We start from the raw sequence: 11,549 nt of genomic DNA, 5'->3' as shown, positions 1-11,549 counted from the left end.
GAGGATAAAATCTAGCTGAGATTAAAGATCATTTAATTGTACATTGACAAGCAGAGTTTAATCAAAATCATTAGAGCTGAGAGATTTTGGAGAAATTCGAAAACGTTTGAAAAATTGATCCTATGAAGTGACTCATCTAGTTAGTCGATTTTAGCCAAAAAGTTGTCGCATCTTAGGAAAAGAATAATAAGCCATAGCGGTACGATAAAGAAATACTGGAAAGAATAGAAGAAAAAATATGATAAACTGAAGTCGTCACCTAGTAATCGTATGTAGTCTCCTAAAAACAAAAACAAAATTTATGAAATAATCAACAATTCCATCATTATCTATTTATTATCCAATCTCATTATTCAAAAAAAAAATTGTATGAGTTTTCATCTTCTGTCAACTTAATTTAATCTCATAATTATGAGAGATAGTTGACCGTGGATGATGAATGAGGAGAAGAAGGTTGGGAGTGCGGTCAATGAAAAACACAAATAAGTACGATTAACTTATTTTAATGTGCCAACGTTTCGGCTAGAGTTTCTAGCCTTCTTAAGCGCTGTTCGCTGGAAGATCGAACGCCTAATCTAATTTAATCTCTCTCTCTCTCTCTCTCTCTCTCTCTCTCTCTCTCTCCCCCCCCCCTTTCATAACGCCCTGTTTATTTTTTAAACTTTTATTTATTATTTATTAATGCCTAAAAATTTTCGGAGTCATTATTAAAACTTTACTATAGGACAACTATAATGATATAAATACCTTATATACAACAAAAATCATTGTCTTCAGTAATAAATCTGTGCCTAATTTCATGAATACATCTGTAAACAGAACATACAAACATTTCTTTCTATAAGTATAAATTTCAATTTTAAATATAATTTTAATATTGTGTTTATTTAAAAATAAATGATATGATGTATCATATAAAATCGGTTATAATTATTTGTCTAGAAGCTTCAGCAGATGAGCAGTCATCTCCTTCTGAACCTGAGACAATCGAACCAAGCCCATTGGTACATTCACTCCTAGCAGGCAGAACTGTAAGAGTAAGTTTTATTTATTAAACTTGAACATTTGAAAATCACAAGTAGTTCTATATATAAGGCTGTGGTGTGAGATTTTACATTTCTTCTAATTCTACTCCACAAGGTCAATTACTACATCTTAGATCAGACTCATTCAAGGATGTCTTTTCTGTTTCCAGTTTTCAACTTGTTTCTAAGGGTTGAATTTTATATATTTTTTCAAGGAATACTCTTATTACTTCTTAATTTTCTTATTGGAGACATTTCGTAACAATTGTCCATCATCTAGTCTATAGTACAATTATATTAGAACAAAAGAGATCTTATCAACCTTTTACATACATTTCTAATTTTACATAAATGATTATATTACATTTGGATATATAATTATTTTTAAAATATTGCAGGTTGATGATGGTGCACTTCCATCCCTTCAAAGACAAAAAAGAACCTTTGGAAAATGGCTTGGTGGAGGTGGAGGTGGATGTGGATATGGATATGGCTGTGGAGGGGGAAGTGGTGGTGGCTATGTTACCTATCCTAAAGTGATTGAGGTCACAGTGGTCAAAGGAGGAGGAGGCGGTAGGGGCTGGTGAGTGCACCATTACTGCTCATGTCTATCCAAAAATGTTCAAAAATATATTCCTAAGTACCTTTTATCAGAAAAGACTGGTATAAATTATATTTAAAAATATTTGTTGTTATAGGAGTGATTTTTATGAAAAAATAAATTTTTGTACCAAATAGATATCTTGAAAATTTTACATACTGGAATAATAATAAGATTTTTTTTATTTATTCTGGGACTAGTTACTTTACAACAATGATACAGGCATCAACAAGAGGCATTAGTATCTTAGAGTATGGTATAAAATAAAAATAAAAATTAACTTATAGAACATCATAAAATATAATTAAAGTAATAAATTGGAGAAGAAAATAAAACAAAAATATTTAACAGAATATGTAAAATAAAAAATGCCAGAAAAAAATAAAACAAAACCATATATCACCTCATAAACCATTAGTTACTTCTATTAATTCAAATGAACAAAGATGATAGGGGATTTGAAGGTTGGAAGAGTATTAGAACAACAAATGAAGGAGGGAATACAATTCCATAAGGAAGATATAAAGAAAAATCTGCAGTTACATATAAGTCTGAAGCCTGTGAATGGATATCGCAGGAATGTACTGAAGATGCAAATTGAAGATCAGAGATGTACGATGGATGGCGGACTGCATAGCTTGGTAGAGGAAGGAATATCATAGTTTTTATTATGAATTTTCTGTATACATTCAGGTGTTCAGATTGGTCACCATATTCGTGTGATTCATATTATTGAAGGGCTAGTTCATAATAATTCACATAAAAAGATGTAGTGTGAGTTTATCCACAACAGCTTTCAAATATATACTGTATAATGACTTACTAATACTACAAAATATTTTGAATGGTGCCTATAGTTGTTGATGACCAATATAGGAAATGGTTCCTATTCCATTTAAATAGCTACTGAAGTGTTACCAATGAAGGTTAATTAATTAATAAGTAATTACAACAAAATTGTGTTTATATATGAGCTTCAAGAACTTTGTATATGAAAAATAAAGGTGCAAAGGTCACATCCCATTGTTGAAAGAAAAGTCTTCAGATTCTTCAGTAGGATGAATCAAGTATTTTATGATGCTATTTTTTTATTGTGGAATTACCTTTACCTGTACATGTATATTTGGGTATTTTAATAATTTTACCTAATTTTTTGTAATATTTACTGGCATTTTTTGCTATAATTAGACCAAATTGAAGTAGTATCTCACAGACGACAAGCAACTAATCATCCACCATAAGGCAGTACGACTACTAGATTGTTAAGCATTTATATTAAAAATAAAAATAATTTTCTTCACCATATTATATTTATTGTAACCATTCTTTTAATTTATTTCTTTTTTATAATGTATCCATTTTTAATTTTTAATAATTTCTCCTCCTTATTATGTTTATTATCTTTTGATGATTGCCTATTTTTAATATTTTAATGTTATCTTTACTTTAACATTATTTTCAAATGTAACATACCAGTTAAACGCTAACTCTCACCACTTTTCTTTTCAGTCTCTTTTTTTCAATTTTTGCTTGACTCCATTAAGTAAGGTATCTTTTTTATCCTTGCAGTGTAGTTCGCTCACATTAAATAGTTTTATTACTATTTGAGGTTTTTCTTTTACCACATTCGGACCATCTTCTTTTTACAAATAAAAATATTTATTATTAATGGTTTTAATTAAAATGATATTTTAATTAATTTATAATCTTAAACACTTTTTGAGACTGGTTAATTTTGATAAATTAAAATTTAGTTTCTATCCATTTTAGTCTCAACACATTTTATTTTTCTTAAAAGTCTGACGTTTCGGCCAATCCGGCCATCATTAGACACAATCTACTACAATACAGCTTTTATTACATGTATGATCCTCAAACATTTCAAATTACTTAACATTATTATTTATAATCTATCTTACCTTAATACAATTTTAGAACTAAATGATTTAAAAACTCAACTTCATGCAGGCTATTCTGCCCAGGTCAAAACAACAGTTTCTATAAAACATTAAAACATTGGGTAAAACATATTTTTTTGTTAATAAGTATATCCCACATTATGTCTAATTACCTAATTAGTCAATATTCACATTAAAACCAATATTAAAATTCATTTATCACAGTCACTATTTGTTAAAACTTAATCACTCTGTGATTTAATGAAGATGAAGAAGGTTGGGTTGCAAGCATTGTTGTGATAAATTTCATCATACATGTAATAAAAGCTGTTTTGTAGTAGATTGTCCCTGACGATGGCCGGATTGGCCGAAACGTCGGACTTTTAAGAAAAATAAAATGTGTTGAGACTAAAATGGATAGAAATTAAATTTTATTTTAACATAATGATATTTTAAATTTAAATTAAATAATTTATCATTTTAAAAATTTTCTAATTTAACAATAGGGGCAATACTGGTGGCTATTATCCCGGGGGAGGAGGAGGAGGAGGATGTGGTTACGGTGGATGCGGTGGAGGAGGTAGTCCAGGTTACACTCACTACCCGAGCGGAGGAGGTGGCTGTGGCCCAGGTGGCTGCGGTGGTGGAGGCCCAAGCTACAACCACTACCCAAGCGGTGGAGGTGGTTCCTGTAGTACCTGTGGTGGAGGCGGAGGAGGAGGATCCTATTCTTATTCCCAAGCTTCAGCCTCAAGCAGTTCAGGATCATGGTAAAAAAAACTTGGAAAATGGAAAATGGAAAATGGTAAAAAAAGAAGCTAAAAATAGTTTATGTAAAGTTATGAAGAGAGTTGATTATTTTCTTAAATATAAGCCAAGTTTATCCTGGAAAGGTTCAGCTAGTCTTAGGGCAATTTTTATAAATATTCTTAAGGAACATAATAGTTTCACAAGTACACAATAAGTATTATTAAAAATTAAAATCTCAGATTTTTTACTAATATCTCGAATAATTTTATAATTATATATTTACTTAATTTTATACAGTAAACTGCATATTTGTTTATGGTAATTAATTTAAAATTCTTTTAAGGGGTTACGGTAAGAAGTAATCACTGTCACTGCAAAACACCAATGTGACCAGAAAATAAACCAAGAGACCTCTGAGTTATTTCAGTGAGAAGCTTCAGAAAACAAGAAGTATGTAATATAATAAAATGTTGATGTAAAAAATTAATAATAAAATTTGTATTAACATGAGTTTATTTCTACCAAATCACAAAATGTTTTTTTTTCTAGAGTAGTGCTTCCTAAGACTCCTCAATCCAATTCATATCATGGCATGAACCCTCTAAATCCTATAAAAATTTAAAATTTGGTATCCTCTCATTAACCACTACTTATAATTGCATAAATATGTATGTACATGTATTAGCAGGTTAAAATTGAAATTTCTGGAATAATATAATAAAAATTATTCCTAGGATCAAAACAAACATATCGCTTCAATAGCGTAACATCTCAAAAAAATTTTATTTTAGGATATGCATGTAATATTAGCAATATAAGGTCTAAACAGTAAATCACAGAATCATAGTAAAATATACGTCATAAAATCTCAGTAAAAAAAGTTTTTTGAGATGTATAGGTCTTACCTTGATTGTTAAGATTACTTCCATATCTCTAAATAACCATTTTTATGGAGATGTAACAGTTAAAATCGTTAGATTGTGTGGATCTATTTCAGATTTTGTGGTGGCTGAAAAACCTAAGATTTATGGGAATTTCGGACTTTAAACAATGGACGTTTGCAAAATTTTTAGTTTGCCAAGACAAAATTTATATTTTATTTGATGATGACTGATCATAATTCATAGTTGAACTTTTAACAAACTAGCATAAATTCTAATAATGTTTGTTGATAACTGGAATTTAATGTTTGAGGATTTGATCTTCCCCAACTAAAGGGTTGAAGATAGGCTAGGGTTGAAGTTATGCTAAAGCTTGTCAAAGAGAGTTGAAAAGTCGAGATTTATTTTGTGAGTCAACCACAAAATTGAGGCCTTCTAAGCTAAATCAAAACCATTAACCCTTCTGATCTAAAAAAATCCAAACAACAATATGCCTCAGTAAAAAAATCTTTAAAACTTTGGTGATGTTATAGTTTTGAAGATGCTGAAAATTTCCTCTGTTGAAAAACATTCAACTGATTACCTGTAGAACAGATGGCAAACAAGTGGTTTTGTTTCCATAGGAACAGAAATCTTATCAATTAGTTATCACTACTGGTGACTAAAAAACAAAAACAGCACTAATCATGGAAGATCCATACAAAAAAAAGTTTCATTAGGTAACCATTGTCTTGACTCAAATTTCAAAGTTAAAATTATCTCCTATTGATAACATAATTAATATATTGATAGCAATTAGATTAGCTTTATTATCTACTTTTTTTTTTTTTACTTCATTCTCATTCATAAATTAAGTTCATAGTTCTCATTTACTTTCCATCAGTCCTGTCCTTGTCAGATTTTATAAGGGTGCAAAACCAAAAATTAATTGTCTTAAATTTTTACTTTTCATGAAATTTAAGATAACAAACAAAAATTAACAAGCATAATCATTTTTTTTTTAAATTTCATTTTAACACTTTTTTTTACATTAGCCAAATAATCATACATATAATGAACCATGTTCCATAAATTTAAACGTTATTGTAACATCTGTCAACAAAAGTCATAACATTAACAGTCTTATGTAAACATTTTTAATGAAAAATAACAACTATTAAATAAACTTATTTTGTTTGCCCAATTTATAATCAACAACAGAATTTAAATGAACAATACAATACATTTTGAATAAAAAATAATTTAATAAGAGAGTTTAGAGGTGAACACATCACAAAACCACCGAATAAATTTAAATTAAACAATTATCAAATGAATTTATTTGTTCAATTCAGGTTTTTAAAATGCAAGTTTTTCTTTTCAAGTGTAGGAAAAGAAAACGAAACAACAAAATATTGTTTTGATCTTAAGAAACAATATTCTTAAAATTGGTAACATAAAGATTTTTTAAGCTATAAAAAACTAACTACAATTAATTGTAAAAAAATACATCATGATTCAAAAAATTATCAGAAACTATTCTGTTTTCATTTAATTATAAATACATATCAGCAAAGCGATGTATAAAAGTTATAAATTTTAATATCAAACAACCAAAATATAAATTAATTTTTCTTTTCAAATATAATTGTCAGTAATCCATTGCACAGTTTAGTCTAAACCAGCCTGCATAAATGATTTTATACAGATGCCGAATAGAAGAGAAAAAAATCTTCACAAAATAACTGATTATATAATTTAAAAAAAAATTATGGATCTAACATATTAAAATAACAATTGCTATACAGGAATCCATAAATTTTATCGCTAAAATAAGTACACTAAAGAACAATAATTTATAATCAGTCATTTACTCGGTGAGGAATAATAGGATCTTCAACAACAATAGTGCTACAAATCATATCATATCCTGTCCTGTTATGGGGGAAGAAAATAAATGCAAAGCTTGTTGGAACTAAAAGAGCTAAAACGAAGTTCTTAGCTACAGATCTGAAGAAAGCAGTCGCCAAACCAAGATTTGTTCCGGGCTTTACCACAATAACTCCATCACTTTCTCTAATAAAAGCTGAAGATTCACAATGGATTACACGTAGTCCCATAATACTCTTTCCTGGAGTAGCGCCACCAATTTGCCCATTATGTCCTCCTTGTAACCAAAATGTCTGAAATATAAATAAATAATATACAAAGAGAATAAAACTTTAGTATTTATTTATTATATAACACACCAAGAAAATATAATTTATAAGGAAAAGATGATAGGAGGTGCAGTCAGCAAATATACACAAATAAGCAAAACTTATTTATTTGTGCCAACGGTTTGACCCGAATTTCAGGACTACATCAGACCTGAAAAACAAAATAAGATAACAACCTTAATTCACAGAAAAAGAATAAGAAAATAATGACAAACAAACTTGGAAATACACATAACAATAAGTTAAGTAACTACAGATGATACTAATAGAAAATAAAATTTAATATTGTGGAGGTAAGAATTAGAAAGAAATTATTAAAAATCATAATTTTTATCATTTATATTGTACAATTATTACCTCTACAATATTATATTTTATCTTCAAGTAGAATCATCTACTATCTACTTAATTTATTGTTATGTACATCTCCAAGTTTTTTTGTAATTATTTTAGTTTTAGTTTTCTCAGAATTGAGGTTGATATATCGTTTTGTCTTTCAGCCCTGAAACTCAAGTTGAAATATCAGCACAAATAAATAAGTTTTGTTTAGTTGTGTATCATTACTGGCCACACCCCTGACCATCTCCTCATATCAATCTAGAGTCGACTTTTAATACCAATCATAAAAATATAATTTAAATTTTAAAAAATAACAATAACGAATAAAACACATTACTGTTTTGCTAAAAAGTAATAATAAAAATATGTTTACTACAAAGTTTTGATTTTTTTTTTTTTTTAATGGACATTTAAAAATTACTATATACTGGGGTTGCTTTCCCTACTGGGGTCATCCTACAAACTGTCTCAAAGCTGCTCTAATGGTTACAAACTAATCATAGTGTATTGTATAGTCTAAAAAATTTGTCACACAAAAATAAAAAACCTTTTTTTATTAGATATATCACTATTTAAGCAAAGCAGCAATATGTTTATTTTGCAACAAAAATAAAAAGCATTTAATTATTTAAATAAAAAGACTGAAAGTTCATAATGCCTGGTAAAATCTAATCATAAGAATGGATCCCATTAAATCTTACTATTGAACACAATAAATCTCTTTTAGAACATCTAGCTAGTTTAAATTATTATATTGAATACAATGTTATCTGTAAAACACAATGAAAATTAGATTTTATAAACATATTTAAAAATCAAACATATCACTTCTTTGATAGAAGCACATCTCAAAACAAAAAATATTTTATTTAGTATTGGGCATGTTTCTATGATAGTAATGTGGACAGGTGTTTCTTTCCTTACTGGGATCCTAATGCAAAATACCCCAAAGTTTCCATAATTATTAAAAATTAGAACCCCAGGGTACAGTATCATATTTTAATCTTATAGGATTTAAGTGGAATAAAAAATAAAAAATTTATTAATTTCTAAGTTGTCACACTATCAAAATAAAGCAGACATATTATTAATAACAATAAATATTGAATTTGTTTTATCTGGCAGGGTGGATAACATATAAGTAACAAAACTTAGAACATGAAGATAAAAACTTGTAAGATTGAATCAAATCAACTTTTTATGTCAAAGAAATCAAAAAGTTTATATTATTTGATAATAATAATAATAATAAAATCAATACTTAAAAGTAAAAGATTAATTTTTTACAAATTGCATCAAAGATGAAATATATGTGCAAAAAATTACCTCAAAGACACAAACAACCAGTCGATGAATCAGCTCCAAAATAAATATCTCTTGAGTAATTTGTATAAATTGTTTATAAGCCAATTTGGAATCTTTTTGAAGAATGTCTAACTGATCCAGATCTCTACAACACAAATAATATTTTAACTCTAGAATTTATTTTCTTACTATGTGCAATTATCAAAAGAACACTCACACTAAATGAAAAAAATCAATAGCAACATAGGTAACAGCAATTTTAACAAAAAACAATATCATAAAATCGATGAACTCAGCAGCAATGCGTTTCCAAAAACTAGGTACACGACATTCAACACCTAAAACAATGTACATATGTAAAATAAATTAGTTAAAGTATCATAAATATTCATATCATTGCTAAATATTAAACAACAAACAGTGTGAAAATCATTACAACACTAACAAATTTATTTAAAATCAGTGGATTCTAAAACCTTATCTACTCGCTAAGTAACCTAAAAATAAAATAAAACATGTACCATCTATTACACGTTGCCTAGTTGTTGCTTGTTGAGTTTGTACTGATGGACCAACTCGTTGACTAGCTTGCTGGCCTGCACCTTGCAATGGAGAAAAAGGAAATGGAAATTGAGGAGGGAAATTGAAACCCGGAGGTGCTTGCTGATTTAGAGAAGAATTTGATATCTGTCCTAACTGTTGACACATGAGAAAATAAGGAAATGCAGCGGTCACACCCTGCCAAAAAAATGCTTGTTGCAGCCAAAGTCGTAAATCAGAGAAATATTCCTCGGATGAATTATAAGTTTTCTTTTCAGGTTGAACAAAATTGAAAGATGGAACAGAATTTCCAAACCCGTGATGGGGTTGGTTAACACTTTGTGGGTTGCTATTAGTTTCTTTTTTGTCATTCCTTTTTTCTTCGGAATTTCCAATATTTTTCCTTGATTTACAGTTGGATGAGGGAGTTTTATTATCTCCTTTTGAATCATTTCTTTCACTTAGATCGGGGCCAGAAGTATTAGAATTTAATTTTTCAGTCAAATCTAGATCATTTTCAACATCCGCTTTTCTAATAATCTCTGGATTTTCTTTACTAGTACTCGGCTGACAAACAAATTGATCAAAAAATTCTGAAGAAAGGAATTTTACATTATTTGAACTACTTTCAGATTCCATAGGCTTATTTGTACCATCATTAAGATTACTTTTAGCAGTTAAATCCTTCAAATGATCAACTAACGTTTCAGTGCTTTCAGAGTTCTTCTCTTCACAGACAAGGCTAGCAGTTTCCTTTTCACTTTCAACTTCTGATGTGAAAGTAGTTTTATTATCTTCATCTGATGAACTCGAATCCATTTTTAGAAAACTAAGTTAACTTAACTTTTATTGACTTATTTATTTAGTTTACGTTTGACAACTCAATAATAAATATAACCATAACGTCCACTTCCCTCTGAAGTGCTGAGCCATCGAGGTAAAAAAGATAACGAAACAAAATAACCAGTATACCTCTTAACATATGTCTTAGAGAGAAGCCAAGGATTACTAGTGACAATGTTCCGAATAAACATTTTTTTCTATCTGACTTTGCCAGAACTGAATTTTGTCAAAACTAAGGGGTAAAAAGATAGATAATAAAAAACAATAACAAAAAACTGCTATTCCTTACTAAAAATTGTATAAAACTTTCTCTAGTCTTGCTTTTCTCAAAACTCCATGTTTGAATTAAACCACTTTTGATTTTAATGACTCATATCATCCAAAACCCAATTAGCCTAGACAGCATCATAAAAAAGGAATTTATTTTCTATTCCCGACCTTTTGCCCTACTTGTAGGGCTTCATCAAGGCTAAAAAAGATATAGAAATAATAAAAATATGTTGTCAATGTAAGAGAATAATTTGTTAATAAAGTAAACTGTGGTGGGGTTAACAATGATGTAAATATATGTACAAAATTATATAAAAATGGAAAAAAGAAGTAAAAAATAATATAATTTTATTTTTTCTCATTTTCAGGTCCAATGAGTACCATATATATTAATGTCCAGAGACTGTGGTGGCCTTTCAATTTGCCTCGGAATATTGTACAGCATCCACTCTTCCGTTTTGTTAGCCTTATGCTTGAGGTCATTTTCTAGTTGAAAGATAAAATTATCTTTGATCCCCAGCTAGTTCTACACAACTTTTTAAAATTACGTCGCAAATGCAAAAATGTCGAAATATTTTTCGGTATTAATAATATCGTCAATAAAGGCCAAGTTTCGTTCCTCAACATGCAACCCTTGGATACTTCCACCTCAATCTTTTGCAGTGGGCCTCTTATGTCGAGGTTAAACTCGATATAGGTTTTCGCCAAACGTATTTGCGGCCATCAGAGACGAAAACATTAAATTTACTTACATCTGAAAAAATAACATGTTTCCAGAATTATAAGTCTGTATTAACAAAGAATTTGGCTAACCTGTTTTTTGGGGTTCGTCTCGATACTAAAAGATTGTTGTTGATTGTTGCTTAAAGGCGTAAAACCCTCTGGTCATCAACGCCTAC

At 29.1% G+C, this 11,549-nt stretch overlaps 2 protein-coding genes across 5 annotated transcripts in view; one reads left to right on the top strand and one right to left on the bottom strand.

The window, feature by feature from the left end:
• LOC106680956 (uncharacterized) overlaps nucleotides 1–4,784 on the top strand; it is a 19,205-nt gene extending 14,421 nt beyond the window's left edge. The window contains exons 2-5 of one of the 4 annotated variants that reach the window (XM_067045977.1): nucleotides 946–1,037; nucleotides 1,424–1,608; nucleotides 4,031–4,294; nucleotides 4,618–4,784. In XM_067045977.1, coding sequence (XP_066902078.1) covers nucleotides 946–1,037; nucleotides 1,424–1,608; nucleotides 4,031–4,294; nucleotides 4,618–4,636 — 560 coding nt within the window. In that variant the 3' untranslated portion in view covers nucleotides 4,637–4,784. Of the gene's footprint in view, nucleotides 1–942; nucleotides 1,038–1,423; nucleotides 1,609–4,030; nucleotides 4,330–4,617 lie in introns of all 4 variants that reach the window. The other 3 variants (XM_067045978.1, XM_014421012.3, XM_024362007.2) reach the window with 3 other exon arrangements.
• A 2,205-nt stretch (nucleotides 4,785–6,989) lies between these two features.
• Nucleotides 6,990–10,463, bottom strand: LOC106680954 (protein FAM8A1). The gene is made up of 4 exons (XM_014421011.3): nucleotides 9,519–10,463; nucleotides 9,215–9,335; nucleotides 9,019–9,142; nucleotides 6,990–7,317 (listed from the first exon to the last, which is right to left on the bottom strand). Exons 1-4 carry the CDS (start codon nucleotides 10,354–10,356, stop codon nucleotides 6,997–6,999), a joined length of 1,404 nt encoding a protein of 467 aa, XP_014276497.1. The 5' UTR covers nucleotides 10,357–10,463; the 3' UTR covers nucleotides 6,990–6,996.
• Nucleotides 10,464–11,549: the final 1,086 nt, after the last annotated feature.

The sequence above is a fragment of the Halyomorpha halys genome, unplaced genomic scaffold (assembly GCF_000696795.3).
Source record: "Halyomorpha halys isolate HHAL.00 unplaced genomic scaffold, Hhal_1.1 Scaffold300.1, whole genome shotgun sequence".
Taxonomy (NCBI): Eukaryota; Metazoa; Arthropoda; class Insecta; order Hemiptera; family Pentatomidae; genus Halyomorpha; species Halyomorpha halys.
This window is presented reverse-complemented; position numbering and strand designations above follow the sequence as displayed.

What these genes read in the sequence shown, in the direction of transcription:
- LOC106680954 (XM_014421011.3), bottom strand. Translation starts at nt 10,356, where the DNA reads ATGGATTCGAGTTCATCAGATGAAGATAATAAAACTACTTTCACATCA. An exon ending in TAGGCAACGTGTAATAGATG is followed by an intron (nt 9,336 to 9,518) that starts GTACATGTTTTA and finishes ACATTGTTTTAG; the next exon opens with GTGTTGAATGTCGTGTACCT. An exon ending in ATTGATTTTTTTCATTTAGT is followed by an intron (nt 9,143 to 9,214) that starts GTGAGTGTTCTT and finishes TTTGTGTTGTAG; the next exon opens with AGATCTGGATCAGTTAGACA.